Source organism: Sceloporus occidentalis, unplaced genomic scaffold, assembly GCF_023333645.1.
Source record: "Sceloporus occidentalis isolate IW3139 unplaced genomic scaffold, rSceOcc1.0.p SCAF_13, whole genome shotgun sequence".
NCBI classification, from domain to species: domain Eukaryota; kingdom Metazoa; phylum Chordata; class Lepidosauria; order Squamata; family Phrynosomatidae; genus Sceloporus; species Sceloporus occidentalis.
The window spans coordinates 6,663,514-6,691,427 of record NW_028316993.1 but is presented as its reverse complement, the minus strand read 5'-3'; the positions used below and the strand labels follow the sequence as shown (position 1 = coordinate 6,691,427).

The window sequence follows — 27,914 nt, the reverse complement described above, 5'->3', positions numbered from 1 at the left end:
CCGCGCCGGTCCCTGAGGGAGGAGGCCCCTCCCCTCGCTACGCCTCTTGAGACCCTTCCGGCCGCGGGGCACGACGGGAGCCGTAGTCCTGCCGAGTCACGAGGGTCCGCGCCGAGCAGGGCTCCCGTCGTGCCCCGCGCCGCCTGGGCGACGGAGCGGAGCGCCGGAGGGGCCCAAGGGAAGGCGGACGCGCGACTTCGCCTGCCGGCCTCCGTAGCCCCGCCCCACGATAGGCGCGCCTGGTGTCCCGCGCGGGGGCTGCCGGGAGCCTGTCCGTCCCATCATGCCTTTCGGCGGGGGCGCGCCTGGCCCCTCCCCTCGGCGCGGCGCCTCCTGGGAACCGTAGTTCGCGTGCGGCGAGGGCCGGGCGGGCGAGGGGCGCCTGGGACTGCATTTCCCGTCGTCGCTCGGGGCAGGGCCGGGCTGGGCCGGCTCCCGAGCCGCCTCCGACGGAGCCATCTCTCTCTCTCGCTGAGCGAGGCAACCCGGTCCCTTCCTCCTCGGCCTTCGCCTCCGGCCTCGCCGCCATGAGCAGCGGCAGCGCAGGCTCCTCCCGGCCCCGAACCAGCTCCTTCGCCGACCCCTCCGCCGCCGCCAGCGCCGGACCGGGAGCCTCCGGAGGAGGAGCGGGAGCAGGCCCCGCCGCCACAGCCGCCCCCGCCGCCCCGGGACCCTCGTCGGGCGCCGCGCCAGGAGGCAGGCCGGGGGGCGCCGCAGCCGCAGCCGCTGCCTCAGGGCCGGGCCCCGGCGGAGGAGGCGGCGGCGGCGGCGGAGGGGGCAGCGGGGTCGCCCCCGTCGGGGCCTTTCCGGGGCTGAGGCTCGGACGTGAGTCGGAGGAAGGGGCTTCGGGACCCGGGAGGGAGGGGCGGTTGCCAGGCAACGGCGGGAGGGGCGGGGCGGGAGGGCGGGGCCAGGGACAGGTGAGGCGGGGCGGGGCGAGGCCTCTTAGTCCCGCCAGGAAGGAAGGCAAGGCAAGGCAGGCAGCCATGAGCGGCGCCGGAGCAGCGGAGAGCCACGGTGGGCCTGGCCAAGGGCCCCAGGGCCCCAAGGGCAGAGGCAGGGATGGGGGGCTCCTTGGGACTGGCCCCTGCCTTGGAGGGGACGCACTGCCCAGGACCAGCCCCGGGCCTGGCCCCACTAGCTTCCCCCCGGAGCCCCAAGAGCAGGGGTCCCTTGGGGGCTGCACTGCCCCCTCCATTGTGCCTCCCTCCAGGAGACAGCAGCAAAGCAATGGCAGTGGTGCCCCCCGGGGCTAAAGGCCCCCAAGGCCCCCGGCTCCTACAGTGTGGACCCCAAAGGCAGAGGGAGGATGCGCATGGCCCAGGAGAAGCGGTGGGTCTGTGGGGCCCTGGCACCACTGACTCCCCCCGCCAACTGTCCTCCCTTCCTTCCAGGCGACAGCAGCAAAGTGACCACGGTGGTGGCCACCCCTGGACAAGGCCCTGACCGGCCCCAGGAGGTCTCCTACTCAGACATCAAGGTCATCGGGAACGGCTCCTTTGGGGTGGTCTACCAGGCCCGGCTGGCGGACTCCGGGGAGCTGGTGGCCATCAAGAAGGTCCTGCAGGACAAGCGCTTCAAGGTGAGCAGCCAGAGGGGCCCCAGCCCTCCTCTGCCTTCCGTGGCGGCCCCCGCCTCACCCCCTCTTCCTTCTCTTGGCTCCAGAACCGCGAACTGCAGATCATGCGGAAGCTAGACCACTGCAACATCGTCCGCCTGCGCTACTTCTTCTACTCCAGCGGGGAAAAGGTATGGGGCAGCCCCCAGGAGGGCACTTGGCGGACAGCGGCAGGGAGGGATCCGGGCGCAGGGGGCTCTGGCACCCAGCCCTCCCACCTGCGATGCAGGACACCCGCCCTCAGATGTGCCGGACTGGGCAGTGTGGCTGAGGGAAGGGAAGGGAAGGCAGGGCTGGCCTGGCCCTTCAGCCGCTGCTGTTCCTCCTTCCCCTGCACAAAACATGCCCTCTCCCCATCTGAGTTGTCGAAGTGTCAAGGAGGAGCTTGGCTCTGGAGGGGAGAACAGCCTCAGGCCTGTCCTCAAAGCTGTGGGGGGCTCTACCTGGCCCCTCGTCCTCCCCACAGCCTTGTGGCGCTGGATAGGCTGAGAGATCATGACCCACCAAGGCAGTCCTCAGAACTCATAGCTAGTGGGGATTCGGCCTTTGGCACCCAAGGTCCTACTTGAAGGGCTCTTCTTTCCCAACAGAATTCAACGGGAAAGTTCCTGGGCAGGACTTAGCTGTGTGGCGTTTGCCCTGTTTGGCTGACAGTCATCCCAGTGGGATTATCAGGCACCTTTGATCTTACTCTGTCATCCAGGCCTTTCTGTGGCAGCTTAAATGAGTGAAAGTAGCAGGCCCCAGTGGCAGCACTTAGGTGGGCTGCTTGCGTTTTGCTTTGTATATCCAGGCTACAGCTCAGGCTGGCCAAGCTATCAATAGAGCAAAGGCTGTTCTTAGCTGGCCTCCTTGTTCGTAACAGTTTGGCCGTGGGGTACGTTCTTATTTCTGGGGTTCAGTCCTTCAATGCGTGGAGGCAGTTGTAGCAGAATCCCTTTCACCCTGAACACTCCGCAGTTAGGACTGACAGTGCAGATGCTTCCCAGCGTGTCTTCCATAGAGACCTAAGAGGGAAGTGAGTGTCTTCCTTTGAAAAAGAACTCCTTGGTTTCGCCTCTGCACTTTTGGTTCTGCAGCCAGCAGTGGCCCAAGAGGGCTGGAGTCCCTGCTTTGGTTTTGAAATGGAAGCTTGGCTTCTAATGGGGCGTTTGCTGGTCCAGGCAGATGCTTCTGTGGCCTCAGGTGGTCCGCCACCTCAGTTTGGGGTACTGTGAGAGATGGCTGGAGGCTCCATCTTAATCCACCTCTTTTCCAAAATCTGTTGCAGAAAGATGAGGTTTATCTCAATTTAGTCCTGGACTTTGTACCCGAGACGGTCTACCGTGTGGCTCGCCACTTCACCAAAGCCAAACAGACCATCCCTGTCATCTATGTAAAGGTATGTGTCCACCTGCCCTTGAAAGCATTGATGTTCTGGGAGGGGGCCGTGTCTTGATGCTGAGGGTTAGAGGAAGCTGCTGGGAACCCTTCCTATATGTTTCTGGCTTGTCAGAAGGAGACCACCCTGATTAGAAATGGCCATTTCCCCAACATTTGTACTTTCTGTTTCCCAGCACTGAACTCGTAGGAGACTCCCTTTGTTCCTAATGCTGTAAAGCACCATCAGGGTGCTATGCCCCACAAAACTCTCCACTAAATGCTAATGGCTTGGACGATCCAGACTTTGCTATTCAATGATATATCTTTGCACTTGAGGGACTTAGCTAATTCTTTCATCGCTGCCTTTCTTGGCATGCCAGAGATTTCATCGCTGCCTTTCTTGGCATGCCAGAGATTGAAAACCACTGGTTTAGTGATTGGCCTCATTTTGTATGTTTTGAAGGCACACAGTAACGTCATGGACTAGCGGCTCAGTTTCTTAAACAGCAGCAAAGCCACCTGCCTTCTCAGCATCTCTTTTGTTAAAACATTTTGGCTTTAATTATTCTGTGGCCCCTCTAAAGCACCATTCACAGCAGGTGTGACTTTTGTGATGCTGTGCCACCCTCTGCATTGACCTCCTCCACAGTGTGCCACTCCGAATCCTTAGCAATGTTTGATGGTACTAATGGTACTCACAAATCCTAATTCGCATGTATCACTGAATGTAATGGTATTAGTCATGATACAAAACTTGCAAAATTAAAATTATACCTATGCATTACAGTAAACTACAGTATCACACGCACAGCTGAAATGTATTTACATGTACATAGTTTCATGTGGTTAAAGTGAAAATTTGGTAAGGTTTGATGCTTTTAAAGAATTTTAAAAATTAATTTTTAAATAAAATTTTTTATTTTAATAACAACAACATTTGGGGCCTTTTTTTCTCCCACTGAGGCTCACCCCACTCACCCCACTCACCCCATCTCTTCAGAGTTTTAAAGGGTTGCGGGTGAATGGCACAAGCCGTTCCTTCCCAAAGGCAGATGTTTGGGGAGCGGTGGGGTCATCTCCTGTGGTCCACTCTCCTGTGAACCCCCAGCGGTGCTCCTGCTGGTTGGGAGCTAGATTTGAGCCCCAGATTTTCTCTGGAGGGGGGAATGGCAGCTATGGATAAACACTGTCCTCTCTGCATTGACACAGTGCCTTACTCAGCATCAACAGAAGTAAGTTTCTGTATTATTATTATTATTAACCTTTATTTATGAAGTGCTGTAAATTTACACAGCGCTGTACATACAATCTTTTTAGTTAGACGGTTCTCTGCCCTTGGGCTTACAATCTAAAAAGACATGACACAGAAGGAGAAGAAGGGAGTGGTGGAGGGAAAGGGGATGAGGTCCAGCAGTTGCTCTCTACCTCCGAGGCCTGGACCACAGCATTCCTTTAGTTCATCTTAACATGAAATGCCTAACTTCTCTTCTTCTTCAAGTGGAGAGGCTCAGAACAGCTAATGTAATTCAGTATAAATGCCAAAGCAACAGTCTCCCAACATACATAACAACAATTAGCTAAATATGTACCCAAAAACAATACACTAAAAGCCACATTTTAAAATATAGAACTAACTTTGGAATTTGCTACTGCAAAGTGTAATGATTAAGCCCGAAGTCCATGACCATGCAGCACTGGTGTTGTTGGGTAAGAGCCCTCACTGCAGATGAGCAAATGCCTTTGTGCCACCATATCACTGTGCTTTCATCCCCTTTAAGCTAAAAGCCTGTTGCCTCTCCTCCTCTCTTCCCTGTCTCAGGTGTACATGTACCAGCTGTTCCGCAGCCTCGCTTACATCCATTCTCAAGGTGTGTGTCATCGGGACATCAAGCCCCAGAACCTGTTGGTGGACCCTGACACAGCAGTACTGAAGCTTTGTGACTTTGGCAGGTGAGAGAGAGAGAGAGAGATGGGGCTTGCCTGTCTGTCCAACTTGAAATCCCTCTCGATTGTTTCCCTGCTGTGGGTCTGGGCTCTCTTTCATGCTGCGCCCTTGGGGAGACGTTGCTTGTGTTTGGAAGAAGGTGACCAGAGCAGCCAAAGGTCTGGAAACTACCAAGCCCTGTGAGTCATGGGGGGAGCTGGGGATGCTGAGCTTGGAGAAGAGAAGGCTGAGAAGGGTGAGAGGATGGCCATCTTGAAATATCTGAAGGGATGCCATAGAGAAGGTGGAGCCAGCTTGTTTCTGCCACTCCAGAGACTAAAACTGGTGGAGTTAAATGAGAAGAAAAGAGGTTTGACCTGAACTTTGGGAAGAACGTCTTTACTGTAAGAGCTGTTTGTCAGTGGAATATGGGCTGGTTCAGGGGGTGAGGGACTCTCCTTCCCTAAAGGTCCCTAAAAAAGTGCATGGATGGCCATTTCTCAGGAGTGCTTTGGCTGTGTATTCCTGCCTGGCTGGGGGTCGGGCTGGATGAGCCTTGGGTCCCTTCCAGCAGTTAGGAGACCCACAGGAAACTCAGCTTCTTTGCAAGAAAAGCAGCATATGTTGTTCTTAGATTATTTCCTGTTTTTGCAAAACCTCCCAGGGCAATTTCTATTTCTTATTTCTTATTTCAGTTACAGCAGAAAGGCAAGATATAAATGTCCCTTAATTACATCTTGGGTTTTGTCCTTCTCCCAAGGAGCTCAGTGTGTTTGGGTTCCCTTTGCCTCCAGACCTTCATCCTCAGTGAGGAGTAGGTGAGGCCGAGATTGAGCCAGCAGCAGCTGTGGAAGGATTGCCATGTGCTGAGCCTTGAAGCTTTGTGCAGCTTTGAACGCTTGTCTTTCTGGCCTCAGTCTGAATTTGTAGCCCCGGCGGCTCTTGATGGACACCTGTCTTCTCCTTTCCCCTTTTCAGCGCAAAGCAACTTGTGCGGGGAGAACCCAATGTCTCTTACATCTGCTCTCGCTACTATCGGGCTCCTGAGCTGATTTTTGGCGCCACTGACTACACCTCAAACATAGGTGAGCTCCTGATCCCTCTTCTGTTCCCTCTACATGCCTTGTCCCTCAGGAGCAGGAGTGCCTCCAGTTTATATGGGTGTAAACTGGATTTGGACCTGCTTGCAGAGGGAGGAAAATTCACCTGTGTACTGAAGGGATGGCTGCTTGAAATGCCATGTGACATCATGTGAGGCAGTGTACTAGAGCTGCCCTTATCATGTCATGTTAGGTAGGGGGTGGGCACCTGTGGTTTTCCAGGTGTGTTTGGGCTGCAGTTCCCAGCATCCTTCATCTTTTGGCTATAACAACTGAGCAGATGAAAATTGCCAACCAGCAGTAATGGTAGAAGGCTGCCTGCCTTCTCTGTTGTCAGCTGCTATAGGTCCCTTCAGCTCAGTATTTGCTGCTATAGTGGTCAGAACACCCCAAGCCCCCACAGTCTTCCCTGGAGATGCTGGGGTCGAATTCGGACTTGTTTGTATGCAAAGCACAGGTCCATTTGCCCCCCCCCCTCACCAACCGCCCCACCTGAGCTGCAACCGAATCTTTGCTTTCCCTATGGATGGTAGCAAAATAGAGGCTGGAGGACCCCCAGCTGTGGTCTTGGGAGCTGGATGCTGCTGAAGGGCCTCTTTTCCCCTTCTCCTCTTCCTCATCCCTCCCACCTAGATATCTGGTCGGCCGGCTGTGTGTTGGCGGAACTGCTCCTAGGGCAGCCTATATTTCCTGGGGACAGCGGCGTGGACCAGCTGGTAGAAATCATCAAGGTAATGGATGGGGCACCCCTTTCACTTCTTACACCTCGGCCGTGGGGCCCTGGGAGATGTCTCTACTTGGCGTGGTGTAGATGGCTGGCCTTCCAGCTTTGTGCCTGGAGAGAGAGGGATGTTTTGTGCACTGCTTGTGTCTGCTCTTAGTTTTGGGAGGAGGCTGGCTGGGCTGCTACACCTCCCGTTCATTCCCCATGGATACATAGACTCATTGAGTTGGAACAGGCCACATGGGCCATGAAGTCCATGGGAAGAGACAAAGGCCTGTTACAGACTGCCAAAATAAAGCTGCTTCGGATCTCTTTGGAGGTATACTATTTAAATGATGCATGGGCCCTAAGAGTCCAGAGGTCGTGCCAAAGCCACACTCCACTCCTAAGCACCAGAGTGCAGCTTTTGGTGCAACTTCCGGATTCTTTGGAGGCATGCATCATTTAAATAGCATACCTCCAAAGAGACCCGAAGCAGCTTTATTTTGGCAGTCTGTAACAGGCCAAAGGGCTCATGTTTGGGCTGTCTTTTGGAGCAGCTGGACTACCCTTGCCAGACTTGCCCCCCAGGCTTATGGGCTGCTGTGCAAACTCTGTGTCGCCTGCCAGGTCCCAGGAATGCAGTTTGGAAGTTGGCTCTTTCTAATAGGCTTTTCTACATGCATACTTCCCCATTTCAAGAAAACCTTTGGTAAATAAACCACAGAGGCGGTTCCCTTGCTGCCCACCCCTTTGGGGAAGGAGGCGTCCATCCTGTCCAGCAAGACGGAGAAACTTAAGGCGGCATAGGCAGTTGTCTGCCAGAGAGTAAGGCTGGGGTGTCACTGTGCCCTTCTACCTGTCCCAGGTGCTGGGAACACCGACGCGAGAACAGATCCGAGAGATGAACCCCAACTACACAGAGTTCAAATTCCCCCAGATCAAAGCACACCCCTGGATAAAGGTAAAAAGGATGGCAGTGGGGGGAGGAACGTGTTGGGGGGCACGATCCTGACTCTGGGAAAGGGTGGGCACCCTTTTCAGGGTCAAATGCCAGGTGGGCTTTGCGGCTGTTGCGCTGAACTTGTGCAGGGTTGCCTTTTGTCACTTCATCTCATAGGAATGTGGTGGTTTCTCCACTGCGCGGTTGATCCATGCTCACCAAATGTGGCGGCTCCTCACAAGAGCCCTTGATGGCTAGGGAATTCTCTGATGGCTTTTAGGGAAGTTTCTGCCTGAGGCACAGGTGAGGGGCATTTGAAGGGCAGGGAGCCTTGGGCTTGAGGCTGACCACATGCCCTGGCCTCCATCCTCTGCTGCCCAGGTGTTCAAGCCCCGCACGCCGCTGGAGGCCATCTCTCTGTGCAGCCGGCTGCTTGAGTACACGCCCGCCACCCGGCTCTCTCCGCTCGAGGCCTGCGCAAACAGCTTCTTTGATGAGCTGCGTGAGCCCAATGCCCGGCTGCCCAATGGCCGCGAGCTGCCCCCGCTCTTCAACTTCAGCCCTGTGGGTAAGTGATCAGGATTGGGGCCTGCAGGCATGTTGGCAGTGGCTGAAACGTGAAGCAAGTCGTAGGGAAACAGGAGCTCCCAAGGGAGGGATGGTCTTGGGTGTTCATTGAACCCTCTGGTGGGAGAGGGGACCCTGTGAGCTTTCTTCATGGACAACTGCAGCGCCCATCATTCCTCACTGTTGGCTGTGCTGGCTACACAAGCTGCTGGAAGTTGTATTCCAATAACTCCTGGAGGAAGAAGGCTGCATGATTCTCATCCCTGCCCTACTATTACGTACCCCAAATACTCCAGGAAGGGAATGAATTTTGGATTGGGGAGGGTGGGCAGGCAGATGGAACCTGCAAGCCTCTCAACCCTGTCAGAGCCCACTCTTTGCCCCGTAATGCTGCTCTGCCCTTCTGGCACCCATTTCCGAGGCTATCCTGAGAAGGATCCCCCCAGCCCAGCCTGGGCCGCATGAAGATCTGGAAGTGGGCTTGGGATGAGCCCTTGACCACCATCCTTGTGTGGTTGTAACACCCATGTTGCTATCTGTAATTTTTGCACTAATGCACTAAACAATGAAATCCACCTGTGTCACATTAGTGCTTCCTGTTTACAAAGAAGAGGGATTGGGTGCCTTTTGGGAGATAGGCTTCCCGCCTCCATTTATTTAAATTTGATTTTATACTTTTGAAAGACGACCCTCGGAGGGGGGACTTGGGAGGCTCAGGCAGCGATGGGGTGCCTGAGGGGCCGCCTCGTCCACAGGGTCATGGAGCGTGGCTCGTGGTCTCTCTTCTGTCTCTTTTGCAGAGCTGTCCATTCAGCCAGGCCTCAATTCCAACCTCATTCCACCACACATTCGGTCCCAGGCGGGTTCGGTGGGATCGGGTTCTGGACCCGCAGCCACGCACAGTAAGTACCTTGACTCTGAGGCTTTGGGAGGAGAGTGTGGGCGATCTTTCTTTATGGTAGTGGTTCCCAACCTGTGGGTCAGGAGCCCTTTGGGGGTCGAATGACCCTTTCATGGGGGTTGCCTAACACCATTGGAAAACACCTATTTAAATTACAGTTATGAAGTAGCATCAAAAATAATTTCATGGGTTTGGGTCACCACAACATGAGGAACTGTATTAATGGGTCACGGCATTAGGAAGGTTGGGAACCACTGCTTTATGGGAACACAGCAGAGGGCTCAGTCCCCCCGTCTTTCTCTTTCTCCAACCCTCGTTGCTGTAGGTGAGGGACGGCTGAGCTCTGACCGAAGCCAGGGGACACTGGGGGATGGCGCAGGATCCATCGCCAACACCTCCTGAGGGGCTGCTGGGCCGGGGGCAGGACCCCTCCACGACCCCCTCCCCAGGCCACCCACACGGACTTCTCTGAACTGTGAACGGTGGGGGAAAGGAATCATGGCCCAGGGGACTGTGGGGAGCCTGCCTCCTGTTCTTTCGGGGGGCGGCCGGCCGGCTGGAGAGAATGAGATGGGCGTTTGACGGGGGAGGGGGAGGGGGAGGAAGGGCGAGGAGCAGTTCCTTGTCTCCCCAAATCATTTGCGGTTCCCCGCATCCGTGTTTTCCCATGCTCCCTCGGCACGGGGAGAGGGCAGAAGAAAGCAACCCCAAAGTCATCCTGTGGCTTCAGGGCTTTGTTGGCGGTCCATGATGATGCCGGGGGGGGGGGGGGAACCAAGAACCCTGCCGCTGCCCCCTCCGCTCCTTCCCTCTTGCCCAAATATGTCCCAGCTCGTTTTTTAAGTTCCTCTAGTTTTTAAGATCCCATGGAGAAAACAAAATGACAATATGGTTTTATTTCCAGTCTTGTGTCACCTGCACTCTGAACGCCGGCTTTTCACGCCGTACGACTCACACTTTGTTGCCCCCCCCCCCCCCCGGCCTGTCTGCCTCTGAAACACAGATGCTGTATTTTTAAGCGGGTTGGTCTTTTCCTCTCCTTTTTAAAAGAACCCCCAACTTTGATTCAGTCTGTCACATTCAGGTGGGGAGCCAGGGCTGTTCCTGCCCCCTGGGACACTTGCTGGATGTGCCTCCACCACTGCGGTCTCTTACTGGGAACAAACACCTCCTCCCCTGCCCTGGGCTGCGGCCGACCATTCCAACTCCTCCGGCTTCCCATCCCCGGCAGCACCTGGGCTTCTTGAGGGGAAACCCACTACCCATCAGCTCTGCCCCGCTCCCAGTATGGGCTGGTGCCAGTCCCTTTTTGGCCGGCCGCGCAGACCCTGGAGTGGGAGGGGGCGCTTGAAGGGCGGGTGGAGGAGGTTTATTCTGACTCCAGGCCCCTCCTGTCGCCCTGTAAATACATCCTTTTTCTTCCCCTTCCGTCTCCGCTCCCCACAAAATGACTTACTCTTCCCATCCTCCCTGTAAATAGATGATAATTTTTTTCTTAACGCAACGTTGCAACGATTGCCCCTGGCTCCCGTCCCCCCCCTCCACCTTCAATTGCTCTAGGATTGAGGGTTCCCCCTGGGGAGCCAGGGTGCAGCCTGTGGATAAATCCCCTCAAAGCCCCCTTGCCCCTGTGACCCATCCTCATCACTGCCCTCCTCTCTTCCCTCCCGACATTGTGTGTTAGTTTATTTCTTAGGTTTTTTGGCTGTGTACAGACATCCGGTTCAATAAATTATTGGCATGAACGGAAAGAACGGCATGGGGTGCCTTATTATGACCGGTGTGGTAGTGGTGCACTGTACTTTGCGGAGGAGGGAGATGGCAGGGGAGCGAGGGGGCATGGGGGGTGACCCTGGGACTGGCCAGTTGTGGGCTGCAATGGGCCAAGAACCCTCTTGGCTGAGGCTCTGGTGCCAAGCTGTGAAACCAGGACTCAGCCCTTTGTGATCAGTAAGACTATAACAGTGTGAACCTTAAGGAGCATAGTAGAAAGTGTGAACTATTTTTCAAAAGCCTGCTGCAAGGGCTTCCACAGACCGCTCTATGTGATTGTGTTGGGGTTCCTATACACTCTGTGTATAGGTTTTTATGCAGCAGCAAGCTGGGATAGGGAGAAAACACTTGCCCACAGCCTTCCAATGATGTTTCAGTATGCCAGTTCCCAGATGCATTTTATTAATATACATATCTGTGATTCTGCTGTCAAGTACCTGCTGGCTTGAAATCAGTACAGAAGGGGTTTCACTTTAGCACAACTCTGCACCTTCAGCCCTCAGGCTAACCAGGTGAATAGGCTGCCTATTTGAACCCTGGAAACCTGAGCTGGGGGGTGTTTTTAAAACAGCTTCTAGCTTGCAGTGTATACAAGTTTGACTAACAGACAGCATACACTTCCTCTTGTGATATTTCTGTACATCCCCAATTCAATGCCCTGATGACTAAGGGCTTGCATTCTATGTTGGAGACATAATGCTCCACATGCACAGCCCCAGCAGCATTAGCTGTTAACATGGATGGGAGAGGACAAAAGGATGAAGGCAACGGAGCAGGACAGAAGAAGAAAAAACACCACCCCGCCTTGCTTCCCGTTGCCTCCACACTTCCCTCCTTGCCTACCAGCTTTAACAGGTGTTTGCACCTGGAGGAGAGTTGGGATGCAGCACAGGGGACTTGTGAACAGCTCTTTGCACCTTGTCCAAAACAGGACACACACATGTGCATCCCTGAGTTATGGACAGGTATGTCACCAACAGGCTGGATCAGCAGAGGCCTCACCCAGATTTGAAGATGAGTGTTTAAAAGTATCTGCTGGCAGCTTCAGGTGCAGACGTGATGGAACTACAGCACAGCAGCAAGGAGGACTTGGGACTCAAGGGTCTGGGGCTAAAATTCCCCAAAGCCCCTGCTAACCCCATGGCCAATGCTTAGGGATTCTGGGAGTTGAAATCCAACATCTGCAGGACAGAAAGATGGGGGTGTGGGGACTGTAAGTTTCAAGGAGTGTGCAGCAAGTAGCTTCTGGATGAGTTCAAGCTTGTGGTAGATGGGATATTGCAAAGACATGCTGGTAATGAACTGGACCAAATGGTGTCCTGTCCCAAAAGAGACTCCATGGGTCAGTCTGCCCTCAACCCCCTCATCAGACTAAGTTAAGTGATATACCGGGGGGGGGGGGGGGTCCTGCGGCAGGAACATTCATCTGGTTGCATAACCCTGAACTGAGCCCAATGCGATTATGGAAACATGAACTAAAACTTGATTTGCTAAGTAGTTTTGCCACTTTTGCCTCCTGCTGAACTATAACTGGCTAGAAAAGAGTTTTGAAGCTTTATCCTTTGGCTCTAGCTAGCTTTAAGAGCTTATCAGCTGGATGTTGCTCAGCAGAAGAACTCTCTCCTCTGTACGTAATCTGCTTGGCCCGAGTCAAAGAGAAGCAGAGCGACTTGGTAGGCCTGGACCATCCTGCCCCTACACCCCCCACCCACTTGTCCTGACTGTCAGCAGGGGATATTCAGGGCGCCCCTTGAGGGCCTGGCACTTCCAGAGAACAGCCTCCCTCCCTGCAGCTTTTGCGCTGAAGTTCACGATTCTGAAAGGTTTTTGTGCTTATCTAAAAGCAAGCCTCACCACCATTGCTGTCTGGATTGGTCTTACATTCCCTCAGCAAAACTAACAGATAGCGGATCAGCTGCCAGTTTCACCACAGCCAATTAAATGGCCAAGAAGGCCTACTCAATGTAGACCAATGACTTTGTGGCTACAGAAGCAAATCCTGTTCCCCACCGCTATTCTCCAACCTAGGAATCTTGGGTCCCCTTATCTTTGTTGGTACCTCAATAACAACTCTTTCTCCAGTCCCATTCCCTCCTGCTTTTAATGGATCCTACTTTAAATGAGGCAGAAAAGCTCAGCCCAAAATCAGGATTTGTTCTCTCTTCTGCTTTGTAGAAGTGAGAGTATGTGCACACATAGTGTGTTCTCAGAGGGCCAGAGGAGTGGGAGAAATTGCATTTGACCAGTTACCAAAGCTAGAAGTTGCTCTGGTTCAGGAAAAATGTGGCAACCCAACCCCACTGTAAAAAGTCATGGTTCCACTGTTAGACAATGAAAAGGAGACAAGGGAGTTTTCTAACAGCAGAGGAATAATTTAATGGAATGGCTGATGGGAAGCGGTCAGACTCTTAAGCATCCAGTCCGCTTCCAGGGCCCTCTCTGGCGGAGACAAAACTGGCAAAAGAAGTTAACCTAACAATTCCTTTGGAAAAATAAAATAAATATCAGAAGAGGTGTGTGTCACCGGCCTCATTCCATAAATCATGGCCACTATCGCCACCTTGGTGCACGCACAGCAAAAAGGCATTGCTTTGAGAAAGAGGAGCATGGAGCAGAACCTGGCTCCAGCCCCAAATGCAACTGGGCACCTCTGGGCCCTGCACAGCCAGCACCTGGGCTCAGCTGCCGGGAGAAGTGAGGCTCAGCCCTTTGCCGAGGCTGCTCTGCTTCTAGACGAAGGCATTGATCTGGAGGCTCCCTTCCAGTGTGGCCTGGTAAATCTCTATCGTCTCCACCAACGGAAGGGGCTCAGCGCTCTCAATGATGGCGATTGTCTCTCCGAACTCGGTGCACATGATGGTCTGCACAGGCTGGCCAGGCGTCCCCAGAGCTGATTCAGCAGAAGGCGGCGGCAGTGGATCCTCCTCCTGCCCCCGCTGGCTTGGTGCTAGTTCCATGTGGGTCTTGCGGTGGCTCCGCAGGTGGGAAAGTGTCTTGAAGGTCCGGGGGCAATGAGGGCAGGGGTGGGGCCGCTCACCAGTGTGGATGCGCCTATGCTCGGCCAGATGCATGGACTGCACAAAGGCCTTGCCGCACTCTGGGCACCGGTAAGGGCGCTCGCCCGTGTGGAGGCGCCGGTGTTCCCGAAGGTGGGTGGCCTGCCGGAAGGCCTTACCGCACTCTGGGCAGGGGAACGGGCGCTCGCCAGTGTGGATGCGCTGGTGAAGTTGGAGTCCTGAGGCCGCCACAAAGCTCTTGGTGCAGACTGGACACTTGTGAGGGCGCAGACCAGTATGGCGCTGCTGGTGCCGGCTCAGCCCGCTGGGGGTGGTGAAAGCCTTCCCACAGAGCGGGCACGGGTATGGGCGCTGGCCCGAGTGCGCCAGCTGGTGGACAGCTAACTTGGCCGGCGATCCCAGGTACTTGCCGCATGAGAGGCAGGGGTATGACTGAGGGGGGGCTGGCTCTCGTCGACGGGCACAGCGGTGTTCCTGCAGCTTGGCAGCTGCTGCAAACAAGGCGCCACAGTCTGGGCAGCAATGGGGCTCGTGCCCGGCATGGCTAAGCCGGTGCAGCTCCAGGAGGCGCCGCCGAGGGAAAGACTTCTCGCACTCAGGGCATGGGAAGGGCAAGCGCCCAGTGTGGGTTGTCTGGTGGAGGGCCAGCTGGTGGGGGCGGGCGAAGGCGGCCCCGCAGTCCTGGCAGGTGTGGGGTCCCTGGCCAGAGGAGGTCAGGTGGAGGAGACGGTGCTGCCGAAGGTTGGAAGACTGGGTGAAGCGCTTGCTGCACACCTGGCACTGGTAGGGGCGCTCTCCGGTGTGGGTGACGTGGTGCCGTGCCAGGTTGGCCTGTGAGACAAAGGTCTTGCCACATTCAGAGCACTGGAAGGGGCGCTCGCCCGTGTGGGTCCGCAGGTGGTTCCGCACATGCACCAGCTTCTTGAACTTCTTGCCACACGTCGGGCACTTGTGCTTGCGTTCCAGGACGTGGACTACCCGCTTGTGCCGCACCATCCGGATATAGGTGGAAAAGCCCTTGCCGCACTGCGGACACAGGAACCCCGTGCTGGGCACTTCTGCCGCCGCCCCCCGCAGCAGGGAGGAAGCCGAGGGCGGCTGGGAGGAGGAGGCGGGGCCCCCGGAGCCATTCACGACCGGCCCCCCCTCACCCAGGGACGGCTGCGCAGGCTGACCGTTGCTGCCGCCAATGCCGCTGTCCGGTGTCCTGCGCGGTGGGGGCACCCCGCTCTTTCCTGCGTGCGTGCGCCGGTGGTAGAGGAACTTGGTCATGTTGCTGAAACTCTTTCCGCAGTGGCAGCGGTGGAGGGGGTTGGCGGTGTGGGCCTTGCGGTGCGTGACCAGTGTCATCTCGGTGGAGAAGCCCAGGCCGCAGTCGACGCAGAGGTAGAGGGCCTCTCCCTTGTGGACCCTCATGTGCTGCTCCAGGGAGGCCGCCTTCTTGAAGACCTTGTTGCAGTTGGGACACTCGTGGGTCCCGTCCACGTGGACGCGCTGGTGGGCCAGCAGCCGCTTGGCCGTGGAGAAGCCGCGCCGGCACTCGCCACACAGGAACTCCTCCTCGTGCTCGCGCTGGTGGTGGGGCCGCTGCCGCAGGGTCTCTGCCGTGGCAGGCGCCTGCTTGCCCTCTGCGCAGGAGGCCGCCTGGGGGTCCGGAGGGGGCGCTTGGGGGTGCGGCGGAGGGGAGGCGGCATGGGGGCCGGGGTCCTCCTCTTCCTGGTCGGCAGGGGTCTCCGCGCTCTCCTTCTCGGTCTCCGCGAAGTGCTCTCCCTGGTGCTCCAGCAGCTCCTCGGGGGTCAGGAAGAGGCGGGCGCACTCCGAGCATTCGTAGGGCTCCGGGGCTGGCATTGCCTCCTCCTGCTTGCGGTGGCGCTGCCGGTGGGCCAGCCAGAGGGCCGTGGAGGGGAAGAGCTCCTGGCACTCTCCGCACTGGAAGTGGATCTGCCCCGGGGCCATTGCCGACGCCGCTGACGCCTGCCTGCTGCGCGGAGGGTGGCTCTCCCTGGGGTGGGCGTCCTGGTGGGCCAAGAGCCCGTCCGGGGAGGAGAGCACGCAGCCGCACTCCAGGCAGCGGAAGCCCCCCTCGCGCGGGGCGGCGGCGGGGCAGGGGCCCGGCAGGTGGCTCCGGTGGTGGGCCAGGACGCCCTCCAGCGAGTCCGACAGCAGCCCGCACTCCGAGCACATGTACTGCGGATGCACCAGCAGCGGATGCGCCGCCACCGGCTCCTGCTGGCATTGCTGCTGCTGCTCCTCCTCCTCCTCCGCCATCGAGGCGCCTGTCGGGGAACAAGGAGGAGGGGACCGCGTCAGGGCCGGAAGGCGCCTTGGGGGCGCTGCGCTGCCTGCAGATCACTTCCGGGGCTCCGAAGGGAGAGGGAGGGCCTCCGCGGGCGGCGGAAGCGGAAGGGGCGGGGCCTGTCCTTACCCCCTCCCCTCAGGGCCTGGATCTTGAGGGCACCCAGCCCGCGCAACCCGCCCTCCGCTCGCTCGAACTGGGGCCTCTCCGGCCGCTGCGCTCGGCCTAGTCCTTCCCTTCGGGCGTCCTCACGGCGCGGCCAATCCGCGCCTTCGATACTTGCGGAGTGGTCCGGCTCGCCTCTGGCGCGATGACGTCACGGCGCCTTCTGCGTCGGCCCAACCGCCCTCTCGCGGGGGCGTGGCCAAAGCAACCCCGCCCCGCCTTGGCCCCGCCCACTCACGAGGCGAAGGAGCTGCAACTCCCAGCGTTCGTTACGTAAGCCCCGCCTCTCCTTGGTTACTTAACCAGTGCCGTCTCCTGGCAACAACGCCCGCCTCGCTTACGTAAGTCTCCCAGGGCTCCACGTCTCCGTCTGCGAAGCCCCGCCCCGTCACGCGGGTCACGAGGAGAGAGGCAGTCCGTCCGCGTGAGCGGGGGATGGGGGAGGGATGCCGGCGCGCACATGCGCGGCTCTTCTGAGGCGAAGGTAAGGGAGGAAAACACAAACACGGTCCGGGCGCATGCGCAGAGTGAGGGGGAGCAAGGCAGGCGAGGCTGGCGCAGGCGCAGAAGCGTCGAAAGGACCAGAAAGACCAGAGCGACGGTGAGGAGCGGAGCGAAGGCGAGAGAGCCGCCGAAAGCGAAGGAACCGAGGGAAAAGAGCGGCAGCCGAGGAAGGCGCGGCGGTGAGCGGAGGGAGGGAGGGAGGGAGGGAGGGAGGGAGGGAGGGAGGGGGCGCCGCCTTCGGGGTGAATGTTGCTTCTGAGGGGGAAAGGAGAGGGGTCTCCCTCTCGGGGACGGGGCAGGGGCGCCCGGAAGCGGCGGCGAAGAGGGCCTGTGTGACCCGGGCGGGGGGCTCCGGCGGGGGCAGCTTGGGCTTGGGCCCCCCCGGCGGCGGAGGGGCGGGGCCTCCGCCTGGGCCCCGCCCCCGCGCTGCCTGCGCTGCTGCTGCCGCTGGCGCCCCCTGGCGGCGGCCCTTGGCTCTGGCAGAGAGCGCCTCCTCGCCCTGCCTGGCTTCCTTCCTGACTGGCGCCTCCTCCTTTCCCTTCAGGCGCTGCGAAGGGAAGGATGTCGGAGTGTCGGCGCCCGCGGGGCTTCTGCTGGCAGCCCTGGGAGGAGGAGGAGTGCCTGGAGTACTACGGGATGCTCTCTCTGCACCGGATGTTCGAGGTGGTGGGCGCCCAGCTGACGGAGAACGACGTGGAGGTGCTCTCCTTCCTCCTGGACGAGACCCAGCCCTGGACCCACCCTCTGGACCCGGGCCTCTGGGCCACGGACCCTGCGGCGGCAGCGGAGGAGGAGGGAGGAGCAGCGGGCGCCACGGAGGACGCCCTCCAAGGATGGAAGAGGAAGAGGAGGGGCCAGGCGCAGGGCGGCCAGCCGCAGCCCCGGTGGCCCAAGAACGGGGTGCATCTGCTGCTGGAGCTGGAGCGCAGGGGCAAGTGCGACGAGACCAACTTTGTGCGGCTGCTGCAGCTCCTGCGCGTCCTCACCAGGCACGACCTCCTGCCCTACGTCTCCCTCAAAAGGCAGCGGACAGGTAAGGCAGCCAGGCACAGCCTTTCCCCCGCGGCTCCTTCGCCCAGGCTCACGGCCCAGGGCCCTGCAGGGGAGCTGGGACAGTCCTTGCTTTGCACCTCTCACCGTTCTCTGGGTTAAGCCTACTTCCCTAGCATCTCTCCAGCCTCCTTTGCCCTCTCTCTTTCTCCGCTCCAGTTTCCCCGGAGAGGTACACCTACGGACCGTCCGTCTCGCCCTCAGACCAGCAGGTGGACAGCTGCCTCAATGCGGCCTCTGCAGAGCCCCGGAGCGATCAGTGGGAGACAGGTGTGTCTTGGGCAGCCCGGGCAAGGCCTCCGCTGTCATTGCCAAACCGGTTCTGTAGCCAGAAGTGTAATATTGAGCACCCAGTTTCCGTACAGATCTGCAGGCTGTGTACATTCTGCCCACTTTCGTAGCAGCTGCTTTTTCACCGTGTTTTATCCTTTTGTCCATGAAAAGCTTTGTAAAGGAGCCATGCTCTGAGGGAGGACGCCCAAGTGGGATCTGAGCGGCCGTTGCGGGGGTTCTGGCAAGCCAGGTAACGCCTTGTGTTCCTCCTTCTCCTGTCTCCTCTAGGCTCCAATTCCAGCAAAAGGAAGCGAGCCAGCAGAGGCCGAGCAAAGTCCGTTCCTCCCCGCAGGCGACGGGGAGGCAAAGCAGCTTCTGCTCCAAAGCAGGAGGTCCAAACCCCGACCAAAGTGACTTGTGGTAGGTGTCTGCCTGGCCTGTGCTGTCTTCTTAGGGCTCCCATAGGTCTTTCCTCTTGCCCACAAAACCCTTTTGAAGCAGCCACAAGCAGTTTTGGTTTCGTTAAGGGAAGGATCAGATGCTATTCCTCTCTGGCTGATCCATAGGGGGCTGTAGGAGTTGGCTGGGGAAGGAGAAGGTCTAGTATGCATAGCTGTAATGAGAGGTCTCCTGTGGTATGTGGGAGAAGGTGACATTTGGCTTGCATTCTTTGATGCAGCTTGAATCCACAGTGTGAGGCTACTCCATCAGGATAATGGGCATTTCAGTCCCCGCTTTGGGGTGAGAGTGGCACACATTAGCCCACTCCTCAGTACTTTGTCTTCTATTCCCCTTGTAATGGGGCTAGTTCCTATTTTTGCTATTAATTTTCCAAACGGCCAAGTTGTATTTATTCCTATTCAAAGGATTTTATAACTCGGTCATGATATATGATAACATCATAATTTCCCATGGTATTTTGCATTAAACCAGAAGCTTTATGAACAAGGGGAAAGGGTGCCTTCAGATTACTTTAAAGATTGCTTTGAAATGGATCCCGTTGTGGAAGAAAGGTGGGACATAAATATAGTACATCAATAAGCCCTTAGCATTGGTTACTGGGAAAACTTTGGAGGCTTTTAACTTCCGTGCACCAAGGTGCTTAAAATGCTGGTCTTGGAGAGAAACTGCCTTAGCTGCTTTTAAGTCGTTTTCTGCCATGAACTGGAGAAGACTCAACGTGGATCATCTAAACCAATACTGTTCATGTCAGATGCCACTTTTATGCTTCGCTGATTTCAGATTAAAAATAGCTTCATCTGCTGTTAAAATGGTAAATACGATCTGAGTTAAAACAAGAACTTTAAAGAAAAGATTGCTTGGAATGTGACAAGATTTGAAGGTTTTTAATCTTCAAATAACATCTGGTAGAATAAAGATCATTCCTAAAGAGTAGATCTAACCCCCGTTGTAGGTAGCAAGGCCTTTTGAAAAGAATGGCTCTTAGTCCCACAGTGGGGCGCTCACATGTGCCACAACCTCTGCCTGGGATGTGGTTATGCGTAGCTGATCTGAATCCTGAAAAACTGGGGCCAGAATTGTCCATGCTATTCAGGCTATATGGCTGCAGTATCTCATGGAAGGCCATCCTTCCATCAAAGGCCTCAGCATAGAGTCTGGGCGCTCACTTATCCCTGGCCCTCTTAAAGTGGTTCATATTCCCACGACTTGATCCATGGTACCAGCATGTGGAACTGGACTTTGCCTAAAACCCTGAGTCTTTGCAGGTTTAGACTTGTCTGAGTGCATTTCATTCAGATTTTTGGCTTGATAATTCCATAGTCTGTCTCAAAGACCAGCATCTATCATCTTGTTCATGTATCACAAGGTCTTTTCAGCTGTGTATTTCCTGTAAGGATCAAAGTTCCCCATGGAGAAACTGTGAAATCTTCATGTAGACTCTCCAGTCCACACTTAGTTTTTACAGTTTTCTTTACTGAAAGTGCTTTGAAGCGGTCCATATTAAAGAAGTGGGTGCCCAGGGCCAGTGTAGCAACCCCAGGTAACTCAGATGTGCTATTTTCTTTGTCTCAGTGCAATGCAAATGAAACAAAAGCGAATGCACAAAAACACTTGTCTTACCATCTGACCAATTTACAGGCAAAGGGGTTCTAACGAAGAAGGTTCAAAAATAATACAATGAGTGTCAAAACTGCAACTTCAAGGTGCAGCTAAGGCTTCTGCCGGGTAGGTGCAAGGATCAAACTGTAAGCTCCGTTCAACACTAGATTGTTGCCTGTTTACGTTGTCCTATTTCCTTGCTTCCCTGGGGCGGAACTGGAGGCTCTTGTGCCCTAGGCAGCTGCTTTTCCGAAAGGAGCTCTGCTTCTCATAACCCTTCTGTGTTGCGCTCCCGGCTGTGAGGAGCGGAGGGGGCTGGCTTCCTTCCTTCCCCCTCCCCAGCCTGCAACCTCCTGGGCTATCTCATTCTGCAAGATCTAGACCTTAGTGACTGAAGGGGGAAAAGAGAAGTACATACAATCCCCCAAATGGTTTTTTTTTGTTGCTGCTTGCTTTCTGCCAATTCTTTCTCAATCCACCATTTAAATTCCAGGTTGCTAAGCAAAAGTTGATGATAAAGAGACTCTGTCTCTCTTGTGCACTCCTCTCACAGAATGGTCTCGCAAAGGTAAATGAATCCATGCACCCAAATTTCCACCAGTTCTTTGTGAAAGCAAAACTGTTTAAATGTGTGCTGAGTTACCTCATCTTTGTGGAGGAACCATGGGCTCGCTCCCTCTTGCATGCCAGCTGAAGGCACATGGGCTTTCATAAAGGCCCATGGGCTATCCAGATGCCCACTGGGGACAGGGCTTCGGCCTTGGCAGCTCCTGGGATAGTGCCTGGGGTGTAGTAGAGCCACTCCAGACTGGCACCGCGGGGGGCTTGTGCCGCAAACCTCCAGCAGGGTCCGATGGAAGCAGGCTGGGGGGCTGCAGTTAGGAGGGATGTGCCCCCGATGGGGCTGTCATGCTGTTGCTGTTTCAGGTATATTGGTCCGTGGAAGGCTTTGCTCAGCCAGTGAAGCCGGGAGCCATTTGCTCCCATAGCAGGGTATCACCTTAGTTGTGCAGGGCAGAGTTACTGCTGCAGATATCAGGCCATGATGTGTTGCTGTGGAATCCCTTCTGGGCTCCTCCTAATCCATTTTGCTTGGGGCAGACCTGGGCCCTTCACCTGCCCTTCAGTTCAGCTATTGCTTTTTGGGGCAGTTTTTTTCCTGGCCGATCAAAACCTAAGATTGGCAGGTGCCCTTCTAAAAATTGTTGATATCCCCAAAGTTGTTTACTGTTCTTGTCTCTAAACAGACTTGGTATTGTTTCACTATTCCACTTTCAGTAAATCCATCGTGAGGTTGAAGGTGTCCTTGAGTTGATCTGTGTGCCTACTTGGTGCTCCTCAGGAATACAAGAGGACATTTGCATGCTTTGTCTGGTATCTGCAGCAGTCTGTGCCAGCTGAAACCCAGAAGACAGCTTGGGTCCTTTGCGCCATTTTGTGTCTTTTTGCCATGTTGAAACTCAGAATGATTTCTTGATGTTACCATGTGCTAAAAGTCTTGAACCATCTTTCTCTCGGTCCACAGTTGAAATCCATCCCTGGAAAAGCATAAGCATTGGCCCAGGCAAGCGGGCCAAGTACCAGACAGTGGTAAAAATACCCAGACAAACTAAAAAGCAAAAAACCTAAAAGTGTGGCCCTCATGATTATTTCAGCTGCCTCTTCAATGCTTCTCCTATATCAGAAGCGACTCTGCATCTGGACCCTGCAGCGCTCTTGTTAAACAAACTGAGGGACGCAGCCTTGGACTCTGGGACTGGTTGCCTTCAGCAGAACGGGGCATTTTTCTGCCGTTAAACTGTCTGCAATGGTTTTTGCTGCCCTGTGAAAGTTAATTTGTGCGTCAAGTTTGTGGGGAGGGCAGAATTGTGCTGAAAGGAGCAGAAATGAATCTGTACTGTTTGTGGGGACTGGTATTTTAAGATCTCTTTCATTCTTGCTAGATCCTCTCATCTTGCCTTGTAATAATGCTCTCAGCCTGTGTTATGGGGGTTGCATGGATGATGAGGTGGCAAGCCTCATTCTCTGAAAGCATCCTACTTGAGTGGTAATGCACTTGGAGGCTTCTTTAGTCCGGCTACTCGGATTCAGAACTTGGGGAAATCCATTTTGATAAGAGCCCCACTCATAAGGGGCTCACTGACCTGCTTTCAGGCTGCCTGTATTTGCAGAGAACCACAGTGGGATTATTTCACTGGAACTGGGGCCTGGAAGTGCAGGGGAGGGAGGGAGGGTAGCAGTCTTTCTGCCCCTGCTCCAATGTTGGTCTCATTTCTAATCTGATGTGGCTGCTCAGGGCTGGCATTACTGCTGGAGGGGTAGGGTCACAGAAACACTTGCCATTTCGTACACACCAGTGGTGCAGAAACCCTCCCCCAAACCTTCAGTTGACATGGATCAGCATCTTTTGACACAAAATCCGGCCTCACTCCCTGCAGCCTTGCTTTGAGGCACTTGCCTTCTCTTGGGGAAGAAATGTTTCCGCTTGCTTAAGACCAACATGGGGGCACGACACAAGGGGTGTCAGTATGTTAATGCCAACTCTGACAGCTGTGGGTATTGCTAAGAGCTCCAGCACACTGTTAATATTGGAAGGCGGGTGAGCTGTTCTGTTCTCATGTCGCCAAGAGCCTGTATTTGAGCTGTGTTCAATACTAATAAAAATGGAACTTCCCAGCTCTGCCCCACATAGCCAGCCATTGGGGTGGGAGGCAGTGGGGAGAAGGGGAGAACAGTGGCCAAATTCCTTGGCCGTGCGGCCCATGAAGGGTGGGGGAGCAGGTGCTGGTGGCACAGAGCCACAAGGGGCGAATGGAAGGCTCCAGCAGCGCCTGAGCTTTTTATCCCATGTGAAGATGGCACTCCTTCCTTACTTGGACTGAAACGGTGTCATTTACTGGCTAATCTGCTGTGGAATAAGACAACCTGAATGACAGCCGTCCAAATGCAATTTCAGCCCAGCCATGCTGTGGCCCATCTGGAAAGAAGGTTGCCAAGCGTCCTGCAGGTTGAGGACTAGCAGCCAGAGACTGGGTCACCGCAACCTTGGCCCTGGCTTTGCAGGGGGGAAGGGATTGGGGCCATTCAAGGTTGCTGGGAGAGGGCTGTGACTGCACTTTGAGTTAATGCTTCTACAGGTGATGACCACAAGACACAGAGAAATTAAAGCTGACGGCCTTGTTGAGCGTATGTAATACACCACCTGCCTCATTTTTTAAATGTTTATTCTGCTTTGTATTTGTTTCATTTCTCCCTCCCTTTTGAATCTTTTTAAAAGTTTCAGCTGCAATGCTGATAATATGTTTGGCAACTGAACAAAACTGATCAGTCCTGCTTCCACTCGCCATAGTTGCAGCCGAACTTCACTAATTTCAGGAGCATCTATCACCTGTTAGTGAGCCTCTTTTGCCTGTTTAGAATGGAGTGAGTTTAAAGCTTGTGTTTTTATGCAGACGAGTTTAGCTGACTCTCAGTGGGCAGCTTTAGTTGTGGGTTTCCAAAGAGGGGAGGAGGACTTCAGACTCTTGAAGAACAGCAGTCTAGGCTGATAAAAGGCCTTTGTTCAGTAGCAACCAGGACTCGCTGGTAGAGATTAGTTCCAAGAAGAGTTAGTGTTAGCAAGCCTGGAGTGCGGGTGGAGTAGAAGGTGCAGTTTCTAGGTTGTCTTTGGGCTGGCAGTTAAGGAAGGGTGCCCTTGCGTGCCTCCCTTCGGTGGGTATGTTATATGAAGGAGCCGTGGTGCTAAAGGTAGCCGCTGGGGTGGGCATTAGTGAAGTTCAACTCTAACTTGGATCCACACCAAAGGACCACTTTGGAAGAGTGCGAACACCCCTTGCTGGGGCTGACCATCTCAAAGGACCTGAGCCCTTTGGGCAACCTGAGTGGCCTGGCCCTTCAGCTAGGTTGGCTTTATTTATGTTCGGCACTGGTTCAGGGCTGCTGGACGGCCCAGTCCTCTTGCTGCAGCTGATGCATGACTCTGTGTTTGTCTATGCCTTCCGTTGGGGAACTCCCAGTGCTAATGCTTCTCTCCCTTTCTTCCTTCCCTTTCCCTCTTTTTCTCTCTGTTTCGTATGTCTTGCTCAGACATCCGGCTCCGTGTTCGTGCTGAATACTGTGAGCATGAATCCGTCTTGCGTCAGAATGTGATGTCAAACAAGCAGAACCAGTTGGAGCGCCAGTTTGACGTATTTGGGCAGTCCAACACCATCCTCAAGTCCCGTGATCTGGGCTCCATCATCTGTGACATCAAGTTCTCAGAGCTGTCCTACCTGGATGCCTTCTGGAGCGATTACATGAATGGCTCGCTGCTGGAGGCCCTGAAGGGTGTCTTCATCACAGAATCTCTCAAAGAGGCTGTGGGCCAGGAGGCTATCCGGCTACTAGTCAACGTGGATGAGGACGACTACGAGGAGGGCCGGCGCCTCTTGCTGGAAAGCGTCGTTCCACAGGCCTGGTAATGCCAGCCTGTGGGAAATTTAGGTAGGTCTACCCCCCCCCCCCCGCCCCCAGATCAGCCGGTGGTGGTACAAAGACTTTCAGCCCAAGTCTTTGTCTTCCTAAGGATCTCTGATTCCCAGTCTGGCAGCTGTGGTTGGGTTTGTTTGGCTCCAAAAATGAGGCATTGACTTTCCAGGTGACTCTAGGGACTTGGCTGAGGCTGCCTCATTGTGGGGCATGAGGTGCTCAGTGCCATGATCAGGTCCCATGAGGGATACTGCATGATGTTTTTCTCCTAAGCTCTTTTCCCTACGACCTGCAAGAGACCATGAGTCCTCTCTTACACAGATGGACTTGGTGGTTCTTTCCTGTGTCCTGCTGTGGTTAAGGCATTTTTCTTTAAAATGTCTTACACCATCGTAAAGAAGTAGAAAAGTAGCCAGACTGGAAAAGACCATAACTGTACCCACTGGCCTCAGACAGAAGCCTCAAGGCCTAATGACTGTGAAGAGGAGAGGCGCCCTTTGGCCTGGCCCCTGAATATGGGCAGAGGTCTGTATAGCCAGCACCGTACTGAACTCCCTCTTTTCCCCCTACAGAGCACTTGTTTTCCCTCCCCATTGCCACGTGGCTTATCTACATTGCATATAGGCTTGATGGGGCAGGGAGGAACTCTGGAAAAGGAATCTTCATCCCGTCGTGGGACAGGCTGGATCTTGGCTGCGGCGGGACTCCAGGGAGTCACTGTTTTGCCACCGCTCCTCTTATAGAGGCTGAAGGACTGAAAAGGGCCACAGGGAAGGAGGGGGTCTGGATGGACACTCCGGTGTTGTAGGTCCAGGGCAGAGGTACTGGCCATCTTTGGGGCAGAGGGGGCTGTTCTGTCCTGATGTAGGATATGGGCCCCTCTGTGCCCCAGTTGGTGTGTCCATCATGCTCAGTATTTGTGGTGGTGGTGGGTTTTTGCCACCTCTCTTGCAGAGGTGGGCATCAGGCTCATTTTGCAGAGTTGCAGGATGGCAGCAGAACACTCTGTTAACCATTCTTTTCCCCCCAAATCTGCTCTCTGGTGTGGACTTTTCCCCTTTAAGCAAAGAAGCCCCACGGACTGCAGAGGTGGACGCGAGTCACTCTTCTAAGAATACTTTTCAGCTCTGTGGCTCTTTGTATATACTAGTGTAAATAATAGGGTTTAAACAAGAAATGGGTGAGGAATTGGTTCATGCAGCAGCTGTGGGTAGAGGAAGCAACTTCACTCCAGCGCGGAGGGAGGGCCGGAGGCCAGAAATGTGTAATTTAAAAAGTTGTTATTTTTTTTTTACAAACAAATGAGAGACTTTTGGACAAAATTCTTAATGTGTTGTATTTGCAAATGACGATGTCAATAAAGAAGAGAATTTGCAGCTGCTTGGGTTAATGGTTCTTCTTTGGCCAGAGTGGGCACAGCCGGCCCCTGGCCCCCCTGGCAGCATCCTGGTGCCCGCCTCAGTCCTCCTTGGCCCTTGCAGCTGCCTGCCGCTGCCTCCCCACCTTTCCTTGTCCAGCTGGTGCAACCGCTTGTCTGTCTCTTGCGGCAGGGCAGTCGGAGGAGGGCAGGGCATCCCTTACCTGCCCCACAGGTGCTGAGTAAGAGCTATCACAACTGGGAGAGGCAGCAGAGCAGAGTCTCAGTAGAGTCCCTGCTGCTGCAGCCCTGCCCCACACAGGGTACTGCTCAACCTGCCATGCTGGCCTGTCCACTGCCAAGAGCTACCATGGGGTCTGGGTTGGCAGGGGGGGCCTCGTGCCAAGATCCCCCTCCAACGTGGCAGAAGGAAGAGGCCTGGTGCCAGGAGACAACCAAAGGAGAAGCAAGGGCAGCAGGTAGACCAGGTGTAAAGCAGTTGTGCCTCCATGCAAGTGGGATGGCGAGTTTGAGCCCAGTCTTTAGAGAGGGCTGAATGCAAATCCCCTCAGACAGGGCCAGCACCATGGACAGCTCTTTGCGGTTTAGGCAGAAACCTGGCCCACATTGACAGGGGAGAGACCCCCAAACTGTTTACTGCAAACATGGGGGCTGTGTCCCTCCCCAGATGTTGCTAGAGTGCAAGCCCCATCATCCTTTGCCACTGGCCATGCTGGCTATTGGGGCCAATGGGAGCTGCTGAACTCCTTGGGGGTCCTCCAGCAGTCACTCTCTCTTTCTCCTCCTCCACCTTTCCTGGGGTCTGCCATGGGTTTGCAGAAGTGGCCAGTGTGGCCAGCATCAGCAGCGGCTGTGAGGGAAAGAGGTCAGAGGTCTGGAGGGGAGCCACGCTGCAGCACCAGCTCCTTGCGCCCCAGGGCTGCCAGGCGTCCCCTGCCATGGGTTTCTTTGCCTCTGTTTTGGGCTCTCCAGGGGGAGAAGCAGTGGAGCAGGAGCCCCAGACCCCTCTGTGCGTTGGCCAGGCAGCACTAGATGTCACAAACTGAAGAAGGAGGTGCCTGCCCCAAGGAGAGCCGGGGGGGGGGCAACTATGGTGAGGGGGGGGCAAAATGAGGGCAGCCCTCCTTCAGTTCCGATAATGTCTAGCATTGCAGAGAAGGGGACCTTGACAATAATTCAGGCCTGGACTCTTTAATAGATTTGCCATGTTTGCTGTCCCAGGATCACTCTGCCTGGCCCTTTGCTTTGGAGGCCTAGATTCTGCTTCTCAAAGCTTAGAAGAACTTGTAAGCAGCTAGGATGCTAGAAAATTGGGAGATGAAGGAAAAATTCATCAGGGAGCAGAATTTTTGTTTGGGTGGGGGTCAATGCCCTCCTCCCTTAACTATGGACACATGTTGGGGAACTTTGTTTCCCCACTACAGCACCCATAATCCTTCAGCCGCCATCATGCCAAGTAGCTCCCAAGGAAGGAAGGAGGGAAGGGAAAGCTTGCAATTTCCCAACATGGCCGCCAGGTGGCTCTACTCATCTGTATTTGCCCTGCTCCCAATCTTTGTCAATACAGTTGTCCTGATTTCCTTCCCCCAGGCCCCTGGATGAATGCCATTTCCCCCAATGAGAAATCAATAGTGCGCCCGTGATAAAGAGTGGGGTGGGCTGGGGATGCCACCGGCTGAGCATCCCTGGAAGGAGTGCTTCCCCCCCAATACACTGCCGTCTCCGTCTCAGCTGCTCCCAAATTGATACAAGGAAGAGTTTAATTCAAAGCTTTCCTAAGGCTCTAAATAGTGGGCACAGGTTTATAATGCA

At 55.2% G+C, this 27,914-nt stretch overlaps 3 protein-coding genes across 3 annotated transcripts; 2 read left to right on the top strand and 1 right to left on the bottom strand.

Moving 5' to 3' along the window:
* Nucleotides 1–303: 303 nt before the first annotated feature.
* On the top strand, nt 304–10,866 carry LOC149304739 (glycogen synthase kinase-3 beta-like). Its single transcript, XM_089478878.1, has 11 exons — nt 304–825; nt 1,395–1,582; nt 1,666–1,749; nt 2,889–2,999; nt 4,800–4,930; nt 5,883–5,989; nt 6,638–6,735; nt 7,576–7,671; nt 8,032–8,218; nt 9,018–9,119; nt 9,444–10,866. The coding sequence occupies exons 1-11, from the start codon at nt 528–530 to the stop codon at nt 9,518–9,520; spliced, it is 1,479 nt and encodes a 492-aa protein (XP_089335004.1). The 5' UTR covers nt 304–527; the 3' UTR covers nt 9,521–10,866.
* Nucleotides 10,867–13,242: 2,376 nt separating this feature from the next.
* On the bottom strand, nt 13,243–16,475 carry LOC149304738 (uncharacterized). Its single transcript, XM_089478910.1, has one exon. The coding sequence runs from the start codon at nt 16,174–16,176 to the stop codon at nt 13,621–13,623; it is 2,556 nt and encodes an 851-aa protein (XP_089335036.1). The 5' UTR covers nt 16,177–16,475; the 3' UTR covers nt 13,243–13,620.
* A 263-nt stretch (nt 16,476–16,738) lies between these two features.
* Nucleotides 16,739–26,100, top strand: LOC149304737 (DNA-binding death effector domain-containing protein 2-like). The gene is made up of 6 exons (XM_089478911.1): nt 16,739–17,052; nt 17,418–17,906; nt 18,083–18,193; nt 18,485–18,616; nt 24,344–24,739; nt 25,297–26,100. Exons 1-5 carry the CDS (start codon nt 16,830–16,832, stop codon nt 24,715–24,717), a joined length of 1,329 nt encoding a protein of 442 aa, XP_089335037.1. The 5' UTR covers nt 16,739–16,829; the 3' UTR covers nt 24,718–24,739; nt 25,297–26,100.
* Nucleotides 26,101–27,914: the final 1,814 nt, after the last annotated feature.

Bases quoted from the DNA above. Each gene is read 5' to 3' on its own strand.
- LOC149304739 (XM_089478878.1), top strand. From the start codon at position 528: ATGAGCAGCGGCAGCGCAGGCTCCTCCCGGCCCCGAACCAGCTCCTTC. The intron at 1,750-2,888 runs GTATGGGGCAGC...AATCTGTTGCAG, and splicing joins TCTACTCCAGCGGGGAAAAG to AAAGATGAGGTTTATCTCAA. The intron at 9,120-9,443 runs GTAAGTACCTTG...TCGTTGCTGTAG, and splicing joins TGGACCCGCAGCCACGCACA to GTGAGGGACGGCTGAGCTCT.
- LOC149304738 (XM_089478910.1), bottom strand. From the start codon at position 16,176: ATGGCGGAGGAGGAGGAGGAGCAGCAGCAGCAATGCCAGCAGGAGCCG.
- LOC149304737 (XM_089478911.1), top strand. From the start codon at position 16,830: ATGCGCGGCTCTTCTGAGGCGAAGGTAAGGGAGGAAAACACAAACACG. The intron at 17,053-17,417 runs GTGAGCGGAGGG...CTTTCCCTTCAG, and splicing joins CAGCCGAGGAAGGCGCGGCG to GCGCTGCGAAGGGAAGGATG. The intron at 18,617-24,343 runs GTAGGTGTCTGC...TGTCTTGCTCAG, and splicing joins CCCGACCAAAGTGACTTGTG to ACATCCGGCTCCGTGTTCGT.